Below are 24,906 nucleotides of genomic sequence, written 5' to 3'. Positions count from 1 at the left end.
GAATAATAATACATTTTATTTATATAGCACCAACATATTCCACAGCACTTTACATTATTTACATTTTTATTATATTACATAGGCGTGAAATGTAGTGAATATTCATTCCGTTTAGTAGCGGCACACTTGAAAGCCTGGCGGCTGCAGCTGACACTGCTCACTACAAAAAAGCAATGAATACTCACTGCCCTCCACGCACATAGTTCCAGCGTGGAGAGCAGTGAGTATTCCGGCAGCTGTGCTCTGCTTGTAAGCAGCACACGACGTCACTGCCATGTGCTGCTTACTAGCATAAAACATCTGCTGGCATCGGAAGCTGCGAGGGAGCGCAGGAAAGTAAGTGTAATGATTTATCTTTTTTTTTTTCTGATGGGGGCCATACATACCAGGATGGGGAGGCGGGAATCACACCAAAATAAGGATGGGGCCATGCATACCAGGTTGGAGATGAGGGGCCCTGCATACCAGGATGGAGATGGGGGGGCCCTGCATACAAGGATGGAGATGGGGGCCCTGCATACCAGGTTGGAGATGGGGGCACTGCATACCAGGATAGGGATGGGTGCAATCATCATACCAGAATAATGATGGGGTCCCTGCATATCAGGATAGGGATGAGGGGGCCATGCATATTAGGGTAGGGATGAGGGAGCCATGCATGCCATGATAGGGATGAGGGGCTCATGCATACCAGGATAAGGATTAGGGGGGCATGCATATCAGGGTGGGGATGAGGGGGCCATGCATATCAGGATGGGGATGAGGGGACCATGCATGCCAGGATAGGGATGAGGGGACCATGCATACCAGGATAGAAATGGGGGGCCAATCATCATACCAGAATAATGATGGGGCCATGCAAACCAGGACGGAGATGGAGTCCCTGCATATTGGGATAAGGATGGGGCCAGTCATACTAGGATAGGGATGAGGGAGCCATGCATACCAGGATGGGGATGAGGGGGACCATATGTACGAGAATAGGGAATATTAAGTACAGAATTGACCACATTTTTTGCTTCAATTTTTTTTCTAATTTCCTCTTCTAAAACCTGGCTGTGTCGACTTATAGTCCGAAAAATACAGTATGTCTTGTCACTGATTTACTGACTGTTGTCTTGTCTAAGTGGATCTTTTTATGTATGGACAATGAAGAGTTATTCTAGCTGCCCCTGCATGTCTGTATTTATGGTGTATTGTATATTCCAGGTTGGGTATTTTTGGCATCGGGTTTCCTATCTCCACCCGTAGTGACAGCCGTGCCCCGGTGTCTTTTTCATTCTGTACTGATGAGGATGAAGATGACAATGATGTGGGGGTAATAATGTCAGATGGAACAATGGAGGAGTATTTGGCTTTTGACAGTCGAGATAAGTGAGTATTTATAAGAGTGACATGCGTTGGGTGAAGAAGGGCATTTGGCATTGGTATTCTCTTCTTATGTAATTTGTTAGAATGGTGGATGATGGCTTAAAATAAAATAAATGTTTGTAAATCTAATATAATCTTTGTACGAAGAACAGTTTACAACTTTATAATTTACTTGGTATTTTATTTAGTGTAGCTTTTAAAAAATATTTGGTTGTTCATATCCAAACAATGTCCAGATTTTCTGTGAATTTACAAGTAATCCACAGAAAAAAATGCAACAATTGGGTTTTGTAGCAGATTTTTACTTTTCCATTTGTAACTCAATGGGGAAAATCAGACTGAAGGCACAGTACTATAACATCAATTGATGAGCTGTAGAATTATAATCCGCAGCGCATGTCTAGTTACACATGGATATTTTTCGGCAGAGTGTGAAGAACCACTTTGCTGCTACTATAGTATGCTGCTGATTTCCATTTGTAAATATGTCAACCAAAGAAATGTCCCCAAAAGAAACTTTGCATGTTTGATGGCTGATTTTGTCCCTTAGGGATGATGAATTCTTTGAATGGCACAGAGTGACGTCCTTGGACAGCTTGAAGATGGGCTACCCCCCAATTACCCCACAGTACTGCAAGAAGGTAGCCGTGCTGGCTTGCCTGTTTGATGATGTGTGGAAGGAAGCAGTGGCGTGTCTGGAGGAACTTATTTGCCGACACTGGGAAGAATCCGTCACTGGTAAGAAAAGTGAAGTAAAATGATCCCAGTTTCGAAATGGCTAACACCATTTCCATCAAAGTCTGTATAAAAGTAGATCCTATTATTTATTTCTCATTGCTTTTATAGTAACAACTTATTCCGCAGCACTGTACAGGCATTGTCACCATTCACATCAGCTCTTTTCTCCTTCGCCTCATTGGGGGACACAGACCGTGGGTGTATGCTGCTGCCACTAGGAGGCTGACACTAAGTGATACAAAGAAAGTTAGCTCCTCCCCTGCAGTATACACCCTCCTGCTGGCTCTCAGCTCCTCCCCTGCAGTATACACCCTCCTGCTGGCTCTCAGCTCCTCCCCTGCAGTATACACCCTCCTGCTGGCTCTCAGCTCCTCCCCTGCAGTATACACCCTCCTGCTGGCTCTCAGCTCCTCCCCTCCAGTATACACCCTCCTGCTGGCTCTCAGCTCATCCCCTGCAGTATACACCCTCCTGCTGGCTCTCAGCTCATCCCCTGCAGTATACACCCTCCTGCTGGCTCTCAGCTCCTCCCCTGCAGTATACACCCTCCTGCTGGCTCTCAGCTCCTCCCCTCCAGTATACACCCTCCTGCTGGCTCTCAGCTCCTCCCCTGCAGTATACACCCTCCTGCTGGCTCTCAGCTCCTCCCCTGCAGTATACACCCTCCTGCTGGCTCTCAGCTCCTCCCCTGCAGTATACACCCTCTTGCTGGCTCTCAGCTCATCCCCTGCAGTATACACCCTCCTGCTGGCTCTCAGCTCCTCCCCTGCAGTATACACCCTCCTGCTGGCTCTCAGCTCCTCCCCTGCAGTATACACCCTCCTGCTGGCTCTCAGCTCCTCCCCTGCAGTACACACCCTCCTGCTGGCTCTCAGCTCATCCCCTGCAGTATACACCCTCCTGCTGGCTCTCAGCTCCTCCCCTGCAGTATACACCCTCCTGCTGGCTCTCAGCTCCTCCCCTGCAGTATACACCCTCCTGCTGGCTCTCAGCTCATCCCCTGCAGTATACACCCTCCTGCTGGCTCTCAGCTCCTCCCCTGCAGTATACACCCTCCTGCTGGCTCTCAGCTCCTCCCCTGCAGTATACACCCTCCTGCTGGCTCTCAGCTCCTCCCCTGCAGTATACACCCTCCTGCTGGCTCTCAGCTCCTCCCCTGCAGTATACACCCTCCTGCTGGCTCTCAGCTCCTCCCCTGCAGTATACACCCTCCTGCTGGCTCTCAGCTCCTCCCCTGCAGTATACACCCTCCTGCTGGCTCTCAGCTAACCAGTTCAAGCTTAGTGTCCGTAGGAGGCACACGGACTGGTCTGCTATTCAGACCCAAAGAACTCTTTTTACATTTACCTTTTACAACGGACGAAGGGGGCGACGGATTCTTTCATGTTCCGATCTCCCCGAACCAACAACAGGCGAGCACGGGAGTTTCACCTCTCCGTACCCTCTCCTGCGACGTGGGAAGCCACTGCCTGAGCTGATTCTAGGGCCGACGGGCCCCTTCAAGGGCACCGATCTCCCCCCTCCCTTATCAGACGATTACTGGTGTGTCACCTCCAGTATCCTCTTTTGCAGCCAGGCCTATTGCCGGACATCAGCCCTGCCCACCAGGTTTTACCCTCGGTTGTTCAGAGGCACTCTACAGCGTGGTGTCCGAGCAGCCCCCACTGCACCACCACTATTAAGAGCGGATGGTACAAGGAGGCGGACGGTTCCTCTCCTCCTCCCTGCTAAAGGGACGATGGATTGAGGTTTTTTCTTATCCCTGCACCATCCAAACTGCAGCAACAGCACAGGATCTTTTTCTACCTTCTGACCTGCTGAACAGAGCTGCATACTGGGGTAAGTGCCGGGACTCGAGCGGTTGGAGGGCTCTGCGCATTTTCCCCCGTTCGGCGCCGGCTGGCTTAAAAAAATTTAGCCCCCGGCTTCGGGTTTGTGTAGGCCGCAACCTGGAACTCCAGCCCATGCTAGGCCGCACTGCAGGCTCCGCCCCCCTATTCAGGCGCCTCTCATTCAGGACGAGAGCTCTATTCTCGGCGGCCATCTTCATCCTCCTGCCATTTCCGGACACGAGCTCGTCCGGAAGTGGCTGCTGCATTGCACCGGCGGTACTCAGACAGCGCTATTCCAGACGGGGGACTCAGAATCTCGGTAAGGAGAATCCTCCCTCCGCACCCCTCCCCCGCACGCACTCCGGCAGCATAAAGGGACTAGCGTTCCCTATCCCGGTCTTAAAGGCACGGGTCTTAAGGGTACATAACCGCATTTCCTGGTCTTAAAGACCCATGCCCAGTAGTCGCTGGGCTTATAGGTACATGTCCAGCTTTCCCTGGCTTTGTTAAAACACATGACCAGCATCCCTGGTCTTAAAGGTTCCCTAGTTTAAAAGGGGCACATTACCAGCATTCTCTGCTCTTTAAGTCATCACCGGTCACCTTTCCCAGAGTACTTAGTTCAAGTGAGCTCAGGAGCCCTCCGCCGCCGCCGATCCCGACTCTTCCCAGAGTACCTAGTTCCCCTCAAGGGGCTTCACCTCTGGCGTAATCCTTGAAAAATGCCCCGGTCTTAAAGGCACATGACCAGCATGCCCTGGTCTTAAAGGCACGTGACCAGTATGCCCTGGTCTTACGCACATGGCCAGTATGCCCTGGTCTTAAAGGCACATGACCAGTATGCCCTGGTCTTAAAGGCACATGACCAGTATGCCCTGGTCTTAAAGGCACGTGACCAGTATGCCCTGGTCTTAAAGGCACGTGACCAGTATGCCCTGGTCTTAAAGGCACGTGACCAGTATGCCCTGGTCTTAAAGGCACGTGACCAGTATGCCCTGGTCTTACGCACATGACCAGCATGCCCTGGTCTTAAAGGCACATGACCAGCATGTTCTAGTCTTAAAGGCACATGATCAGTATGCCCTGGTCTTAAAAGCACATGGCCAGTATGTCCTGGTCTTAAAAGCACAAGACCAGTATGCCCTGGTCTTAAAGGCACATGACCAGTATGCCCTGGTCTTAAAGGCACATGACCAGTATGCCCTGGTCTTAAAGGCACATGACCAGTATGCCCTGGTTCTTAAAGGCACATGACCATTTAAAGGCATTGAACAGTATGCCCCCCTAAAGGCACAAGACCAGTATTCCCTGGTCTTAAAGGCGCACGACCAGTATTCCCTGGTCTTAAAGGCGCACGACCAGTATTCCCTAGTCTTAAAGGCGCATGACCAGTATTTACTGGTCTTAAGGTCACATGTTCAATCCGAAGCTGGTCACCCTAACTGAGCTCTGGAGCCCTCCGCCGTTGATCTCCCCGCTATGATTTGTTGAGAACAACGCTCTGAATATGGATCAGATATTGCCTTGGATTGCCAGAGCTTCAGAAAAAGAGGGACTCGCCTATTTATATCAACAAATTGACGAGCGGTTCCCTGGACAGAAGCCTCTACGTGGGATGCCATACCTGGTCTGATTTTTAAGGGCGACGGGTCCTTTAAAGGGCACCGATTTCCTCACCCCCCACACACCATCAACAGACGAGCACATGCAGTGTCGCCTCCATGTATCCTCTTCTGCATCCAAGCCTATCGCCAGACAACCTGCCCTGGCCTCCGAGCACCCCTCTTTGTATCACCACTATTTAGCGGCTGATGCAAGAAAGCGGACGATTCCTCCCTGTTAAGAGGGTGGTGGATCGAGGGTTCCTAATTTTCTACTCTGCACGACGATGGCAAGGCACTGTATTTTCCTGACCTGCTGGATGCAGCCCCGCATTCTGCCACTTGGCAGACTAACCGGGTAGAATTTCTTATGGTATACCTACCAGTGTCCCTGCCCGATGTATCATCAATTAATATACCACAGACGGTCGGATAGCAAATCTGGTTCGTTCCGTCTTGTGGCTTCGGGTTCAGCGTTCTACCCTTCCTTAGTCGTCTCATGGGTTGCTGGACCAATAGTCTCCTGGTCAGAGGCCTTAACTACTTCGATTCACACAAGTAACCTTTCCCCGAAGACAGTACAGCTGGCCAATCAAATCTTCTGAGCGGGAGACTAACAAGGGATCGCATCTTTTCTACAGACACAACCAGCAGTGGAAGCGTTGTCCAGGACAGTCTAGATCTAAGGGATCTTGATTCCAAAAAGGGGGAATGAAAAGTAAGACCGATCCTGGACCTCAAACTTCTAACAACCTTTCACAAGGTCCTCCTTTTTCAAATGGAGTTCCTCCGCTCAGCCATTACTTCAACAGAAAAATGTGGTTTCTGGCATCCATCGACATTCGGCATTTTTACCCTCACATTCCTATTTTTCCCCTCTACAATAATCCCTTCTCCTTCCATTCGCGAACAGCATTTTCGAGTCACGACCTTGCCCTTCGGCCTGGCTACCGCACCAGAGTGGTCGCAAAGGTCATGGCGGTTGTCATGTGCCTCTTGCACCCTAGAAGCATGGTCGTCCTGCCCTATTTGGTCGACTTTCTAGCCGCTCTTCCAGGACTACGCTGAGTCATCTATATCACTTGCAATACCTTCTCACTTGGGCTAGCAGCTAAACTTAGACGAGTTTTTCCTCATTCACAGCCCAGCAGATCCTTTTTGACCTGATGATCCTGCACAAGAAGGATGGTAATCCTCTCTCGAGTCAAGGTCGTGGCCTTTCAACAGGGAGCTTGGCACTTGGTCACTCATTCCCTCGGTTCATTCAACTCGCTAGGAGGGTTCTGGGGAAAAAGACGACAATGGAAGCAGTTTCTTTCGCTCCGCTTGTTTTCAGCAAGTCAATCAGGCTTTCAAAGGGCAGTCTCTAAGCTCCTTCCTCATCTAGAGCCTTCTCCTGGTCCAATGGTTATTAGGGAATACCAATGCAAGTCTTCTTCTCCCGATCATTGCACTGGGGATCCGAACGGTACGGCTAATCCTACAGCAGGTCCACTGCCTTCAGGCGGGTCAACCATCCGTCTTCAATTGGATAATGTCACGGCTGCGCCATACATCAACCATCTAGCAGGTATCCACAGTCAAGCGCCGTGGCCGAGGTACCTCGCACTCTCTGATGGGCCGAGATCTATCACTCAGTGATCTCAGCAGTACATATCCCTGGAGTAGAACACTGAGCGGCAGACATATTCAGCCGTCAGGGTTTTCTCCTCAAGTGAGTGGGAACTTCACTCGGAAGTCTTCCATCAGATCTGCCTTCACTGGAGTACTCCAGATGTACGTCGGATGGCGTCCAAATTGAACACCAATGTACTCCAGTTCATGGTTCGACCTCGAGATCCAAGACCATCGCAGTGCATGCTCGGTTCTTCCATGGTACCAATTTCCATAACCCCTCTTCCACTACTTCTGAGATCTTTTTGGAAGCAGAAAGGGCCCCAGGGGTCCCGGGAGACCCACATTGACAATGTCAGGTTCTCTCGCTTGCCGTACTAGTATTTTTTCCGTCTTATTGCGACAAAACTGCAAATATGGAATTTCTAGCGGGGAGTCTTCACCTGTAGTTCTTCTCTACCGCGTACCGTTAGTTCTGGGGGACCTTAATGGTCCTGGGGATCTTACAGTAGACTCCTTTTTTGATCCGGACAGACTTTACTATCAGGGATGGTCGCTCCCCTTGTTTCTCTGCGTTCCTGTCATCCTGATGAATCTTCAGAGCTCGCCACTCTGTTCTTTCAGACTTTTTCCTTATTACCATCAACGCAAGGTCGCCCTCAGGCCATCTCCTTCGCTCGTTACCAAGGTGGTATTGTATTCCCACTGTCGCAGGGGCATCGTCCTTCTCTCATCTCTTTCGGCTCCAGTCCACAAAACAGAATGGGTTCTCCATAATCTGGAAGAAGTGAGTGCTCCGAGTTTGTACATATCGAGGACGGCGTCCTTCCGAAGGTTGGACACTTTACTTGGGCTTCTCGATGGTAAGAAGGCTTCCTGATGGTCACAGGAAGAGTTTAGCCGTTTCATCAGCCATGTTAGCCTGGTGGATTCTTTTCACCATCCAGGAGTCCTTCCGTGCTAGATGTCAGCCTATCTCCCTGTCTGAGGGCTCTAGACACCAGACGTCGGCAAGCACGGCCTCAAGCTTGCGAATTCCTGTAGTTCGCATGCATTCTTGAAGCACTATAATTCCCACACTTCCACAGATGTGGGTCTGGGCAGGCGGACTCTGCAGGCCGCGGTGACGCACTTGTAAGTAGCGGTTACACCGGCCTGATCTGATGATGTCCCCACCCAGGGACTACTTTGGGATGTCCCACGGTCTGTGTCCCCTAATGAGGCGAAGGAGAAATAGGGATTTTTGTGTACTCACCGTAAAATCCTTTTCTCCGAGCCATTCATTGGGGGACACAGCTCCCTCCCTATTATTAGTTTGTGCTTGTATTTATAATTTGACATGCTATACTCTCATTTGTAATGTGACATGCTATACGCTCATATGTTGTTATTGATCTCCTACTGCTTTTGCACCGAACTGGTTAGCTGAGAGCCAGCAGGAGGGTTCATACTGCAGGGGAAGAGCTAACTATCTTTGTATCACTTAGTGTCAGCCTCCTAGTGGCAGCAGCATACACCCACGGTCTGTGTCCCCCAATGAATGGCTCGGAGAAAAGGATTTTACGGTGAGTACACAAAAATCCCTATTTTTCCAACATTTGTCAATCTAGTTTTTCCAATATTAGTCACACACTCAAATACAGTGCAATACATAGGAACAAATTGGCCTTTTAGAGTATTTTGGGAGTGTGGGAGGAAACCGAAGTATCTGGAGAAAATCCACGCAAACATAGTGAGAACATATCAACTACATGATGGTGTTGGCTTTAATTGGATACAAACCCAAGACCGCAAACCCTGAAATGGAGAAACATATGGTTTTTAATGACATTTATACATTGCGTACTTACTTGGAGCATGGCAATAATATACATACAATGGCCAGACATCGGAAAGGAAGGATGCAGGGATGAGAAGGGAAATGCCTGCAGTATTAGTATTAGTTCAGGTTATGTATTCTCGAAATACACTCACCGGTCACTTTATTAGGTACACCTGTCCAACTTCTTGTTAACACTTAATTTCTAATCAGCCAATCACATGGCGGCAACTCAGTGCATTTAGGCATGTAGACATGGTCAAGACAATCTCCTGCAGTTCAAACCGAGCATCAGTATGGGGAAGAAAGGTGATTTGAGTGCCTTTGAACGTGGCATGGTTGTTGGTGCCAGAAGGGCTGGTCTGAGTATTTCAGAAACTGCTGATCTACTGGGATTTTCACGCACAACCATCTCTAGGGTTTACAGAGAATGGTCCGAAAAAGAAAAAAAATCCAGTGAGCGGCAGTTCTGTGGGCGGAAATGCCTTGTTGATGCCAGAGGTCAGAGGAGAATGGGCAGACTGGTTCGAGCTGATAGAAAGGCAACAGTGACTCAAATTGCCACCCGTTACAACCAAGGTAGGCCTAAGAGCATCTCTGAACGCACAGTGCGTCGAACTTTGAGGCAGATGGGCTACAGCAGCAGAAGACCACACCGGGTACCACTCCTTTCAGCTAAGAACAGGAAACTGAGGCTACAATTTGTACAAGCTCATCGAAATTGGACAGTAGAAGATTGGAAAAACGTTGCTTGGTCTGATGAGTCTCGATTTCTGCTGCGACATTCGGATGGTAGGGTCAGAATTTGGCGTAAACAACATGAAAGCATGGATCCATCCTGCCTTGTATGGAGCATCTTTGGGATGTGCAGCCGACAAATCTGCGGCAACTGTGTGATGCCATCATGTCAATATGGACCAAAATCTCTGAGGAATGCTTCCAGCACCTTGTTGAATCTATGCCACGAAGAATTGAGGCAGTTCTGAAGGCAAAAGGGGGTCCAACCCGTTACTAGCATGGTGTACCTAATAAAGTGGCCGGTGAGTATATATATATATATATATATATATATATATATATATATATATATATATATATATATATATATATATATATACAATATTATATTATATTAGTGGCTTGTTAAATTTTAGGCACCCCTGGTCAAAATTACAGCTGTTGTGAACAGTTAAGCTAGTTGAAGATGAAGTGATCTCTACAAGGCCTAAAGTTAAAGATGGCACATTTCCTTTGTATTTTAGGAATATATAATGTAAATATACTGCTCAAAAAAATAAAGGGAGCATTTAAACAACACAATCTAACTCCAAGTCAGTCACACTCCTGTGAAATCAATCTGTCCAGTTAGGAAGCAACACCAATTGTGAATCAATATCTCTTGCTGTTGTGCAAATGAAACAGACAACAGGTAGAAATGATAGGCAATTAGCAAGACAACCCCTATAAAGGAGTGGTTCTGCAGGGGGTGACCACAGACCATTTCTCTGTTCTCATCCTTTTTGGCTGTTATTTTGGTCATTTTTACATTTTGTCATTGCTCTCACCCCTAGAGGTACTGTACAGTAACATGAGGCGGTGTCTACAACACACAGAAGATGCTCAGGTAGTGCAGCTCATCCAGGATGGCACATCAATGTAAGCTGTGTCAAGAAGGGTAGCTGTTTCTGTCAGCACAGTGTCCAGAGCATGGAGCAGATACCAGGAGACAGGCCAGTTCGAGACAGGGGGTTGTAAGAGGGCATCAACCCAAGAGCAGAACCACTACCTCCTCCTTTGTGCAAGGAGGAACAGGAGGAGCAGTGCCAGAGCCCTGCAAAATGACCTCCACCAGGCCGCTAACATCCATGTCTGCTCAAACTGTCAGAAACTGACTCCATAAGGGTGGTACGAAGGCCTGATGTCCTCAAGTGGGAGTTGTGTTTACTGCACAACTCTGTGCAGGGCGATTGGCATTTGCCAGAGAACACCAAGATTGGCAAATTTGACATTGGCACCCTCTGCCCTTCACGGATGAGAGCAGGTTCACACTGAGCACATGTGACAGAGTCTGGATGCGCCGTGGAAAACGTTCTTGTGCCTGCAACATCCTCTAGGATGACCGGTATAGCAGTGGGCCAGTAATGGTGTGGAGGGGGGCATTTCTTTGGAGGGCCGCACAGTCCTCCAAGTGCTAGCCTGAGGTACCCTGAATGCCATTAGGTACCAGATGAGCTCCTGAGACCATATGCAGGTGCAGTGGGACCTGGATTCCCTCTGATGCATGACAGTCCTAGGCCTCATGTGGCTGAAGTGTGTCAGCAGTTCCTGCATGATTAAGGCATTGATGCTATGGACTGGACTGCCTGTTCCCCAGACCTGAATTCAATCGAGCACATCTGGGACCTCATGTCTTGTTCAATCCACCAGTGCCACGTTGCCCCACAGACTGTCCAGGAGTTGACTGTTGCTTTAATCCAGGTCTGGGAGGAGATCCCTTAGGAGAACATCCGCCACCTCATCAGGAGCTTGCCCAGGCGTTATAAAGGGGTCATACAGGTGGCACGTGGAGGCCACACACACTACTGAGCATCATTTCCTTGTCTTGAGGCATTTCCACTGATGCTGGATCAGCCTGTAATTTGATTTTTCACTTTGATTTTGAGTATCATTCCAAATCCAGACCTCCATAAGATATTACATTTGATTTACATTGATCATTTTTATCTTTTATTGTTCTCAACACATTCCACTATGTAATGAATAAAGATTTGCAACTGGAATATTTCATTCAATGATATCTAGGATGTGGTATTTTAGTGTTCCCTTTATTATTTTTGAGCAGTGTATATTGTTAGGCATTGAGGGGAATAATAAAAAAGCGCCGGTGTTTATCCCCTAGGATGTGCATAGAGACATACAGTATTGAACCTGCTGGAGTCCATTGTTATTACAGCAACGCCTGTGTTTACAATGCAGAATAAAAGAAAGTTTGGATTTGGTCAAGTCAATTTGTAGGAAATCTCGACACGGGCTTTTATTTTCAGAGAGATTTTGCAGGTTTGGTAGTGGGACGAATCTCTCCCTCCACTCCAGGTTTTGGAAGTGGCTCTATGTCCACAATTCCCATTTAAACTCTGTGTTGGTTTAGGCACGTCAGTGTTTTGTTTGCAAGCTGGAGAGCAGGAGGTCACACAGGCCTATGTGATGTTAAACACAGAGCCAAGGGCAACCCGGCTTCTGGCACAACCAAGGGTGATACAGCGGTGCTGTCGCCCACGGCAACCGGGTGCCATATGGCCTGTATTGAATGACCCGGCTGTGATCCAGAGGGTAAAGCTGCCTTTAAAGGGAATATTTGATGAAGTACGGGGGCACACAGGCCTATGTGATGTTAAACACAGAGCCAAGGGCAACCCGGCTTCTGGCACAACCAAGGGTGATACAGCGGTGCTGTCGCCCACGGCAACCGGGTGCCATATGGCCTGTATTGAATGGCCCGGCTGTGATCCAGAGGGTAAAGCTGCCTTTAAAGGGAATATTTGATGAAGTGTGGGGGCTCAACTGTAATATATAAAGTGCTCAGAAGTAAAATAGAATAATAATGGTTAGAAAAACTTCGGAATACCGTATATACTCGAGTATAAGCCGACCCCCCCTAATTTTGCCACAAAAAACTGGGAAAACTTATTGACTCGAGTATAAGCCTAGGGTGGAAAATGCAGCAGCTACCGGTGAATTTAAAAAATAAAAATAGATGCTCCATACCGTTCATTATGGCCCTATAGCTGTGCCATATAGTGCTCTGCACCGTTCAATATTGCCCCATAGCTGTACCATAGAAAGCTGTGCCATATAGTGCTCTCCACCGTTCATTATTGCCCCATAGCTGTGCCATATAGTGCTCTGTACCGTTCATTATTGCCCCATAGCTGTACCATAGAAAGCTGTGCCATATAGTGCTCTGCACCGTTCATTATTGCCCCATAGCTGTGCCATATAGTGCTCTGCACCGTTCATTATTGCCCCATAGCTGTACCATAGAAAGCTGTGCCATATAGTGCTCTGCACCGTTCATTATTGCCCCATAGCTGTGCCATATAGTGCTCTGCACCGTTCATTATTGCCCCATAGCTGTACCATAGAAAGCTGTGCCATATAGTGCTCTGCACCGTTCATTATTGCCCCATAGCTGTGCCATATAGTGCTCTGCACCGTTCATTATTGCCCCATAGATGTACCATAGAAAGCTGTGCCATTGCTGCTGCTGCTGCAATAAAAAAAAAAATGACATACTCACCTCTCTTGCTTGCAGCTCCTCAGCGTCCCGTCCCAGCGTCTCTCTGCACTGACTGATCAGGCAGAGGGCTGCACGCACACTATATGCGTCATCGCGCCCTCTGACCTGCACAGTCAGTGCGAAGAGATGCCGGGAAGATGGAGCGGCGCCCGGCGTGTGGAACGCGAACAGGTGAATATGTAATACTTACCTGCTCCCGGCGTCCCGCTCCTTCCCCCGGACAGCTGGTCTTCGGTGCCACAGCCTCTTCCTCTATCAGCGGTCACCGTTACCGCTCATTAGAGAAATGAATATGCGGCTCCACCCCTATGGGAGTGGAGTCCATATTCATTTCTCTAATGAGCGGTCCCACGTGACCGCTGAACAGGGGAAGAGCTGCGGCACCCGGAGACCGTGGGACTGCAGGGACAGCGCCAGGAGCCCCGGAAGCAGGTAAGTATGCCTCAGCGCCCTCTCCCCCTCACCCGCCGACCCTGCCGCCGACCGTGACTCGAGTATAAGCCGAGAGGGGCACTTTCAGCCCAAAAATTTGGGCTGAAAATCTCGGCTTATACTCGAGTATATACGGTAAGTTGAAAGTGTTTTTAATTAGAAAAGACCCAGTGGCAAAACAAATTTCATCCAAAGAGGAACAGATAATATTCATTCGACGTTTCAGCCTGGCATGGCCTTTTTCAAGAAATATCTGTTATAGGTGTCTCCATAGGGTATCTATGAGAATGCATGGTCCGGGAACAAAGTGTCAGGGTGCACATGGGCAGTGTCTGCATTGATCTTCTACACAGGCGCGGTGAGTCACTGCGCAGTAGCAGAGACTCGCCTTTGCAGAAGGTCAATGCTGACGCTGCCCAGAGGAGGGTGGACCGGGTTCGTGTAACCATTCTCGTGCATAGCTCATGCGTGGGATTACAGCGTCGAACAGGTCAATGTGACGCTGGTGGGAAGGGGGTACCATTATAATGAAGTCAGGGTGCTGCGATTTCTTCCAGGACCTCACACCCCGGAGCCTGGAAGAAATCATTAGCATATAACAAATGAATTTCTCCATATCTACACTGCAGCTATGAGGCATACAGGTAAGACTGGTTTACCATTCTGTTACCTGTATGCCTATAGTAATGGATCAAAATCGTCCAAGGGGTGACATTCCCTTTAACTGTGGGAGTTTTTGGACAATAAAGACTTTAACTTGAACTTTCATGAGTCACTGCCTGTTAAATTGCACTGTGTGAATATCGCCGCACTACAATATATATACATTTTCATCTTTTACATTTTAAAAATTACAAAAAGAAAAATGGTCCATTGCAAAAGTTTGGGCACTCTGCATGGTTAGTACCTAGTAGCACCCCCTTTTTGCAAGTATTCACAACTTGTGAACTCTTGTGTATGCAGCCAAGAGTCTTTAAATTCTTGTTTGAGGGATTTTCATCCATCCTTCCTTGGAAAATTCTTCCAGTTCTGTGAGATTCCTGGGTCTTCTTGTATTCGCTGCTATTTTGAGGTCTAGCCACAGACTTTTAGTGATGTTCAGATCAGGGGACTGTGAGGGCCATTGTAAAACCTTCAGCTTTGGCTTTTTTTTGTAGGAAGTCTATTGTGGAGTTTGACCCGTGTTTAGGATCATTATCCATTTGTAGAAGCCATCCTCTTTTCAACTTCAGCTTTTTTTACAGATGGTGTCATGTTTGCATCAAGAATTTGCGGAAATTTCATTGAATTCATTCTTCGCTCTATCCGTGAAATGTTCCCCGTGCTATTGGCTGCAACACAACCCCAAAGCATGATTGATCCATCCACATGCTTAATGGTTGGCAAAATGTTATTTTCCTGAAATTTTGTGCCATTTTTTCCCCACACATTGATCATCGTGGCCAAAGAGTTCTATTTTAACCTGATCGGTCCACAGGACTTGTTTCTAAAACGCATCAGGCTTGTTTAGATAATCTTTTACTTAATTCTGACACATAATTTTATGGTGAGGACGCCAGAGAGTTTTTCTTCTGATGACTTTTCCATGAAGGACATATTTGTGCAGGTGCCTCTGAACAGTACAACAATGTACCACAACTCCAGAGTCTGCTAAATCTTTCTGAAGGTCTTTTGCAGTCAAGCGGGAATTCTGATTTGCCTCTCTAGCAATCCTATGAGCAGCTCTCACTGACATTTAGCTTGGTCTTCCAGACCTTATTTTGATCTCCACTGTTCCTGTTAACTGCCATTTCTTAATTACATTTCCAGCTGAGAAAAAGGCAACTTGAAAACGCTTTGCTATATTCTTATAGCCTTTTCCTGCTTTGTGGTCCTCCACCATTTTCATTTTCAGAGTGCTAGGCAGCTGCTTAGAAGAACCCATGGCTGCATTTTTTTGGCACACAGAGGAGGCTGGCTTTTTATAAAGCTGTGAAACTTGCATCACCTGGCCTCTCCTATGGCTGATAGTGAACAAGCCATAACCCCGACAGGCTAATTAAGGTCTGAAACCTTGGTCAAAGTTATCTGAGCACACAAATCTACAAGGATGCCTAAACTTTTCCATAGGCCCATTTCCCTTTTTGTAATTTTTATATATGTGTTTTTTTTTGCCTAATATACAAAGGAAATGTGTAATCTTTAACTTTAGGCCTTTTAGAGATCATTTCATCTTTAACTTGCTTAACTGGTCACAATTACCGTAATTTTGACCAGGGGTGCCGAAACTTCTACATGCCACTGTATATCATATTGCATGTACTGTTTGCCTGCATAGTAATTCTTCTTGTCTTGATTCTTTTTTCAGATGACGACAGGCACGTCATAGCCATTAAGACCACAAGAATAGAAACACTCAACCCCTATGCTCCACTCCAGCGTCTTCCATTGGTTCTCCCTCCTGTCTCACATTCCAAAATCCCCCCTATCTCTCCTAATCTGGTAAGAGAATTTACCCTTTGAGCCTCAAAATGGCCGTAAACGTGGATCAACTGTACAGTCAGAGTGTAGGAAAAAGTAGATACGCCACTCATGACACCTGTGGCAGCACTTGCTCTATCTACCCCTTGATCGGCATGTTGAAATTTTGTTGCTATCGTAAGCATTGTGCTAGGTGCACACTCCTTCCCACCCGTTGTGCTCTGCGTAGGGTGTTTCCGTCATGACCCCTGAAAAGAAGGATTCATCCTGAAAACCCAAAAGAAACCCAATGTAGCCATTCACTATTATGGAGTCACTGTGGACACTGTCTGGCCTCCGTCTTGACAGTGTTAGTTTTATCAGAAATATTAAAAAACTTGGTCTGCCCATGTAAGCGTATGCTAAACGAAGATTCCACAAGACTTGTTCTTCACTAAGTCTTATTAATCTCCTATATCTAAATGATGAGCAGTGATGGACATGTAGCTTCCCTTAAAGGAGCTTTTAAATCCAAAGATTAGCTATTCAAGTTAAGCAGGAAATATAATTGCCCCCATGGGTTGTCAGTCAGCCACATTTTCTGCATGATCCTCGATCATTTTAATAGAAATCCTGCAAAGTACTAAGGGGTTCATCAGGTTCATCTTCAGCTGCTTTCTGACTGGCTCCATGGTCTCTTAGCCAAGGAGGTGTGTCTTTGCAGATTTTTTTTTTACTGCAATTGGACAAAAATTTGTAATATGAGACAAAATAGGATAAAGAAAGAGAAGATTAAGGGAGGACTTGCTGGGATATTTGTCATTTGTTTCCTGTAAGATGGTTTAAATTCTATGATTATTTCTTTACAACCTTTTATAGAGGTCAGAGATTTGTTTTTAGCAGTATATGCTATATGCTGTGTGTGTGTGTACATATATAATGCGCTTTTTAAGGTTTTCTTTTAGACATTTTTTGCTTCTATTTTTAGTTTAATTAGGGACTTGAACCTGCAATTTTACGTTCACTTATACTGCATTGGTTTTTGATTTTTTTTTTCTTCTCTTTTTGGCATTTACTATATGGGTTATACACTTTTATTGACTGGACTTTTACTGATGTGATATTACAAAATATACTTATTTTATTTCTTTACTTTCTATTTTAATAGGGGAAAAAAGGGGTGATTCGAGTTTTTTGTACATACATTTTTTTCTAATTTATTTTTTAGTGGGCTTAGGGTCTTGAACCTGTGATTATCAGCTTGCTTCTGCCATGTAATGATATATAACTGTGTAAATCTCGGGCTATAAGGGCCTTTACGTTGGCCAGTGACTGTCATGGTAACCCATCAGTGGCTTCCGAGCGCACTGCAGAACTTGGTGGAGCCAATGCATGTATTGACTGCAGGATATAAGTGGTTAACTGCAGTGAGAGGAGCCCAACTTCGGCAGCTGCTGTTAATGACACGTAAGAAAGAGCTGCGTAACGCAGCCGGCATCTACAGTATATGGAGGGAAGCCCATCTCTTGAGCCCCCTCCACACATAAGATCAGTGCTGACGTACATGTATGTCATTTTGCTTTCAGGGGTTAAAATAGCAAACGCATAGTCTGCACAGACTGCCCGCTTAAGGCAAAGACTAACATATTGTTTGGAACTGTTTGCAGGCGAATCGTTCTCAAGTGGGAAGCCTCATTCATCAACGGAACCTGAATGATTTAATGATGATTCATGGCATCCCATTACAGCAGAGGAATGCACATCTGATGGAGAAGGTCCTGTGAGTATGACATGTCAGGACTCCTGTAGCCCAGTGTTCGGGTCTGAGCTACAGACTTTCTCTAAAAATATTAGCAACTGACAAGTGAATCTATCTAGTGAACGTGCCACTATATTCATGCTGCCTGAACCACAGGAGGAACGAATCATAGCCTGGCTGTCGTAGATTGAAAAGGTGGCCGGAAACTATAGGGAGAGATCTGAGTAGTCCAGCGTGACGTGTTGCCTTCTTCTCCCTGCCCGGCTCCATATGATGGACTGAACTTTCCCATACATAAGGAGAAATCTGTTAATCTCTGAAATACTGCAGCTACATTGAGTAGGATCTGATCTGCAGTGTTACAGAGCTGTGGTGTTCTGCTTCATACACTACACCTGGCCATCGCCAGAGCTAATAACCGCTGATCTGGGGGGTTTCAGGTGTGTTTCTCCCTCTCATCTGATATTGATAAGCTATCCTAAGGCCATCAGTATCAAAGTAGTGGACAACCCCTTCAAAGGGAACCTGTCAGAAAAAAAAATGGTATAGAACAGTCAGCACTCACTACACAGTGAATGCGGTGTACTCACTCCCTCAATGACTGACATCCTGCTGTGCCTTGTATTTGCAGGATGTCTGCAGAGCAGGATGTCAGTCACAGAGCAGTGATTACAGGGCTCTCTCTGTGTACTGAGCGCTGACTGATCACTGGCCGGAGCCGCCCCGATAACTGGGAGTGAGCAGCTGCAGGGAGAATAGACCTTTATTTTCTTCCTGTAGCTGCGCCTCCAATTACATTTGCTGCACATGCTTAAAATGGTATTTACCTTCAGATTAACACTATATAGGAAGGTAAATGCTGTTTTTTTTTGTTTTACTTACTGGTTCCTTTAAATACATTTGATTTTTAAGGAAAATGAATTTAGCAATCTCGTCCAAAATGTTTTCAGTTCCTACTCATCTTTTGAAGAGTCTCTTGACCAGTGCCCACCATCATGTCTTTTTAATACTGTGCCCCTTATTTATAAGTTTGGTTGTGAAAATGGGTATACACTGGCTGAAGAAGGTATATTTTTTTCGGAATATGGCTTCTTTTAACATGAAGTGACACAACTCCCTCCTATTTATTAATTTCTTGAGATCAGCCAGTTGAGTTTGATCCTCAGTTGTTCTTTAAGTGTCTTAAAAAAAAAAAAAGCCAGATTTGGGAGCAGAGAACATTAACACCAGAGAAAAGAATTTAAACCTTAAAGCAAGTGACTTGTCCTCTCTAATCCTGGATACAAACTCTTTACTTTTTTGTAGAGATTCGGACGAGAAATCCCCCATGAGACCGACGTCTGCTGCACTGATCTCTGGGAAGCCAAGGCCGGGCCGCTCACTGGAGCACAGCTCCTCATCACTGTCTCACAACGTTCCTTCTGCCAGGAGACGTAACCCTCCTCGCACACTCCATCCCATCAACAATAATCCCTCCAGGTCAGGGACCCCAAAGATGGAAGAGGTCATCAGAGGGACACGACTGTGAGTCTGATACATATACAGTACTATGTTCTTTTTGGCTGTTTGACATAAAACCACTGCCAAAAAAAATCACCAAGTCCGTTTGATCCCTTTGTTTCCTTATAGCCTATGGCCCTGTCAGGTGTTCTGTCTGAATCCTGTTTATTGGGGATTCAGATGGAGACCCCAGAAACACTGCATATCACTAAGAAATGCTGTCACTTTATGATTGTTGGTGACCACCAACCTCTAATGCCCTATAGCTTCCAAAGAATGAAGGGCCCCAGCTCTTATACTGCGCTGCAGCCACTAATATCCGCATGATGGGGCTCATATGACACATCTAATAGGGAAAAACTATAAAGGGGATGAGGCTCTGAATCCGCACTGCATCCCTGATCTATCTTGTGCAGATCTACTAGTCCTCTGAATGCTGAGCTCTGTATAACCCTGCCCATATCACTGATTGGTATATTTCTATGTACACACTTCATAGGCAGAAAGCTGCCAATCAGGTGCATGTGAAGTTATACAGAGCTCATGAATATGGAGGACAACATGGCTGCAAGTTTACTTGTCCGCTAATAATAATTTTCTGCTGATAAAACAGTGATTTTATCAAAACTACCCCAGTTTACCCAGTATGTGACACATTGCTGGAATCAGGGTCTCTGTATCTACATTATGCTGCTCTCAGATTAGATGGTAAAAACCTTGTGACAGTTTCCATTTAATTGACTTTTCTGAGTACTAGGAATCTCCCCCTGAGCCTAGCCAAGTGTCCCATTCTTGTAAATCCCCATTGGTGAGGTTGCCCGCCGTTTGTTATGTACCTGATAACTGAGAGCAGATTCTTGTGTATTTTGGGGAGAACAGTCAGACCGCCAATGACCAGCTGCCCTGCTCTCCTGTTCCATTTAACCGGAATAATCTCCTGCCACCAATAGGAACCTCAGATACCGACTACCACAACTTGCCTGGATCACAGAGACAAACGGTAAGTGCAGGAGGTCTCGCTTTCTGAACATTACGTGATGAGCATAGATAAAAGCCTGGATATTTCATGGTAATGGTAGGGGTGGGGGTGTCTTTCGGATAGCACTCGGGAACTAATATTTTTAGGATCAGTATATATTTAGAGTGAAATGGATGTCATCATTGTGAATACAGATATTGCAACCACCAGCATAATTGCCATGCTATGCCTATGCAGTATAGATGCGGATTTGCATAGAAATCAGTGGCACGCCAAACAAACTTGGCACACCAAATTGTGACGTGTGTACATTTATGTTCTCAATGGGGTTTCTCCATTACATAATAACTTCTGAGTTCTCAATGGAAAGAAGGGATTATGCTGCTGCAAGATACCATAAAGGATCAGGCATGTTGAAATTCAATATGCCTGATCCCTTTTTTTTCTCTTAGAAGTCCTGTGTGAGAGAAGAGCATTGAGCCGGCGGAGATGCATGGAAACTTTTCAGTCTGATTGTCCCATTGAAAAACTCGATTTTGAACCATGATGCTGTAGGGAGGAAGGTGTCCTGTATGCAGTCTGGGGAGCCGTGAGGGGAACAGCAGAACTTTCCTTTGAATGTCACTTTGCTATGGAGATGCACACAAAAGTAGGAAATGATTGGGGAGACCACCATCTGTACAATCATGGGTAGAAACGCACTCTGTTAGCACTATATGCAGGCTGATGAAGCCGGGCAGAGTACCACTAATTTCATTGTGTACGTTTTTCCACAATTGGGAACTATTGTCAGGGGCATGATTGGATTTGGGTTTCATTGTTCATTTTTTTTAAACTCTGCATTACAGGGATCCATCCACATTTCCTGCAGGTCCATATAATTGTCTAATACTAGCTGACATGACGGGCTACATTATGGATTGGCCAGGAGTTTGGGCGCATGCTGGTCTACATGCAGTAATAAACTTGTCAGCTATGTCACTGAAAAAGAAACCAATCTGAAATATTCACATGATCAAGTATTCCCTTCATTGCGCCTTGCAGTATAGTGAGAGAGAGCCATGACGGGGTACAGTAAAGAGGAGCATGAGCTGAGTCCGTATAATATCTGCCCAGATCCTGAGCCTGCACTGTGCGAACTTGGCATTGGTTGTTTTGCCTTTTTATTTTTGGTGATGCCAATTAGACAAGAGATGTAAACGCCATCTAGGTGTTCCATTCGAACATATACCGTAACACTGATCACTGCTGTCAGCGATTATCTGTGCCTCACATTACTATTGGCATTGATGCAGAGTTGGCGTGGATGGATTTGCAGTGGCCAGGTCAGTAGCCTGTGGCCTCTGGATGGGAGTCCTGAGAGCCGCTTGTTTCTTGACGGCATCCTCAGCTCCTCTTTTGATTAGCCGGCTTGCTGTGATCTCATCACATAACATCGTGCTAACCGAAGAGCTGGGAAGTATAAAGTTCATAGGGCTCCCGTCTGATGGGCTCAGATTACTGATCGAACCAAAGAACCAGGTAGTGCAATCAATTTGCACTAACTCTGCCTTGAGCCGCCATCTCTGTGCTGATTGCATATAAAAGCAATTACTTCCAAGTTCTGTTCTGTTAAGTCCCTGAACTGTTTTACTTCTGCAGATGGTTTGAGTTATTGTGTGACACAGTGGTAAAGTATAGCAGCAGCAGCTCCCTTAGGTATGCTGCACTGGCATGTGAGTACAATCCTGCGTGATACTGTCATGTGCAGCATTTTCCTTTTTCAGTTCTAATGCTACGTGCACTTCTACCACCAGGTTTTATTCCTTAAGTGCATCTAAAACAAAAGAATTCTACAAATAGGCTCAGTTAAAAAAATAAAATAAAAATCCTATCATTTAGTGTATGCAGCTCTTTTGCAGATCTATGTGTCTCCGTGGTTACAGACTACAAACAAACCCTCTGCATGGTCTGATTGTGTGGTAATGTGTTATTCGCTCTCCTCTGTCCCCTCTTTTAGCCAAATCATGTACAGTAGAGGTAGAGACAAATTATTACTACAGAAGTGCAGAAGCCAACATACAGCTAGTATGTAGTCTGTATCCATGGAGATACATAGGTCTGCGGATTAGCGGAGTACACAAAAGGAATTCTAGATGACAATTTGGAAAGCTGCTTAGATGCATTGTAGCGATAAAAAGGGTTGAAAAAGTGCAACTAGCCTTTAAACTCTCCATCTGTGTATTTATCACTATTGACAATGTTTCTTTTTTCATTTTGTGTTGTCTGTTCCAGTGTCTGAATCAATAATGTAATCAATCATTACTGTTCAAATCTTTTGATCATTAGATGACGTTAAAGAGGAATACTTTATTTTCATCACCTTCATACAGGGCCAAACTATGTCTGACCGTGCAGGTGCTTGCTGGGCTGACAGCTATTTGGGTATGTGCACACGTTCAGGATTTCTTGCAGAAATTTCCTGACAAAAAACGGACATTTCTGCCAGAAATCCGCATTGCGCGTTTTTTACGCTTTTTTTTCACGTTTTTTTTTCCGGAGCTTTCCCAATGCATTAAATAGCGCGAACAATCGGCAAAATTAATGAACATGCTGCTTTTTTTTACCGCGATGCGTTTTTTTCGCGGAAAAAAGCGCATCATGTGCACAAAAATTGCGGAATGCATTCTAAATGATAGGATGCATATGTATGTGTTTTTTATGCGTTTTTATTGCGTTTTTATATCGAAAAAACTTGAAAAATCCTGAATGTGTGCACATACCCTTTCTGTCGAGACCATAAACATGCAAGCCCCACCAAGCGATATCACAATCAGGAGAAGGGGGATAAGTGAACACCGTTGATGCCTCACTTAAGGGTTAGGTGTCATTCGGACATCCATTTTTCATGGATGTGTTTTGTTTCCTTTTTATGGACAGAACACCTACCCTTTATGCCCAATGTGTGGTTCACATGTACATGTTTTTTGTTTTTTTTACAGCTGGGTGTCTGCAAAAAAAAAAAAAAATCACAGAGCCGTCAGTTTTTAATCCAAATCATAGGTCAAAATGAACCATACAAGTCTATGCGTCCTTGTTAAAAGGCCGATATTGACTTGTAGGATTGCTACTTCCAGTAGGTGGTATTAGAGTTCTAGCCTCTTCCTCCCTGAAGAGATAAATTCCATATTTAATTTCCCAGAGGAGCTTGCATGACATATAAGTCTTCTCACTGACATGCTTGGCCTGGCTTGTCACTCTCCACAAGGAGGAACATTACCCCTTACCTCCAGTCCTAGCCTCTCACCCAGCCAAATCAGATCTTCTACTTTGCACTGACGAGGAGCAATCCTAGAAATCAATAGGATGAAGGAGAATCTTCTAAGCCATGAAAACACCATGTGAACACACCATTACTTTGGCACTAGATATTGTGAAATGTTGGTTAGAGAACCGCTTTAATGCCCCTCAGGCTTCATTCAGACGTCCGCTTTTTGAATCCAAGAAAAATGGACCATTTTTCTTCATTGTGTTGGATCTGCTTTTCAGTCATTTTTGGTCTTTGTGTCCATTTTCAACAGCGGCATTTGCTTTTGTTGTATGCAAAAAGAAAAAAAAAATCAGACACACGTACAGTCTACAAAAAACCCGACACACATTTGAAGAACCCCCTACACTATAAGGCCGGCCTCACACTAGCGAGTTTTACGGACGTAAGAGCGCAGAAAATAACGTCCGTAAAACTCGCCAAACAAATGGCACAATTATTCTCAATGGGTCTGGTCCTATCAGCCGTATATTACGGCGACGTATTATACGGCTTTCTACGGCCGTAGTAAATCGCAGCATGCTGCGTTTGTCAGCGTACTGCGCAAATAATACGCCAATGAAAGTCTATGGGGGCGAGAAAAATACGGATTCCACACGGACCAGCAGTGTGACTTGCGAGAAATACGCAGCGGTGTTAGTGGAAAGCCAGTAATTCAATTGCCGGCTTTTCATTTCTCCTTCCCCAACCCGACAGGATATGAGACATGGTTTACATACAGTAAACCATCTCATATCACTTATTTTTTTGCATATTCCACACTACTAATGTTAGTAGTGTGTATGTGCAAAATTTGGGTGCTGTAGCTGCTAAAATAAAGGGTTAAATGGCGGAAAAAATTGGCGTGGGCTCCCGCGCAATTTTCTCCGCCAGAGTGGTAAAGCCAGTGACTGAGGGCAGATATTAATAGCCTGGAGAGGGTCCATGGTTATTGCCCCCCCCTGGCTACAAACATCTGCCCCCAGCCACCCCAGAAAAGGCACATCTGGAAGATGCGCCTATTCTGGCACTTGTCCACTCTCTTCCCACTCCTGTGTAGCGGTGGGATATGGGGTAATGAAGAGTTAATGTCACCTTGCTATTGTAAGGTGACATTAAGCCAGGTTAATAATGGAGAGGCGTCAATTATGACACCTATCCATTATTAATCCAATTGTTTGAAAGGGTTAAAAAAAACACACACACATGATTAAAAAGTATTTTAATGAAATAAACACA

General features: G+C 45.8%; 1 protein-coding gene across 3 annotated transcripts in view; it reads left to right on the top strand.

Moving 5' to 3' along the window:
* FAM149B1 (family with sequence similarity 149 member B1) overlaps positions 1-24,906 on the top strand; it is a 53,203-nt gene that overhangs the window by 11,746 nt on the left and 16,551 nt on the right. The window contains exons 7-13 of one of the 3 annotated variants that reach the window (XR_013214515.1): positions 1,210-1,374; positions 1,922-2,109; positions 16,052-16,185; positions 17,811-17,923; positions 19,208-19,426; positions 20,282-20,402; positions 22,023-22,079. Coding sequence is in view for 2 of the 3 variants with exons in the window: in XM_077259109.1 (XP_077115224.1) it covers positions 1,210-1,374; positions 1,922-2,109; positions 16,052-16,185; positions 17,811-17,923; positions 19,208-19,426; positions 20,282-20,402; positions 20,834-20,860 (967 nt within the window). In the remaining variant the exon portion in view is untranslated. Of the gene's footprint in view, positions 1-1,209; positions 1,375-1,921; positions 2,110-16,051; positions 16,186-17,810; positions 17,924-19,207; positions 19,427-20,281; positions 20,403-20,833; positions 20,969-22,022; positions 22,080-24,906 lie in introns of those variants that run through there. The other 2 variants (XM_077259109.1, XM_077259108.1) reach the window with 2 other exon arrangements.

Source organism: Ranitomeya variabilis, chromosome 4 (genome assembly GCF_051348905.1).
Source record: "Ranitomeya variabilis isolate aRanVar5 chromosome 4, aRanVar5.hap1, whole genome shotgun sequence".
NCBI classification, from domain to species: domain Eukaryota; kingdom Metazoa; phylum Chordata; class Amphibia; order Anura; family Dendrobatidae; genus Ranitomeya; species Ranitomeya variabilis.
This window is presented reverse-complemented; position numbering and strand designations above follow the sequence as displayed.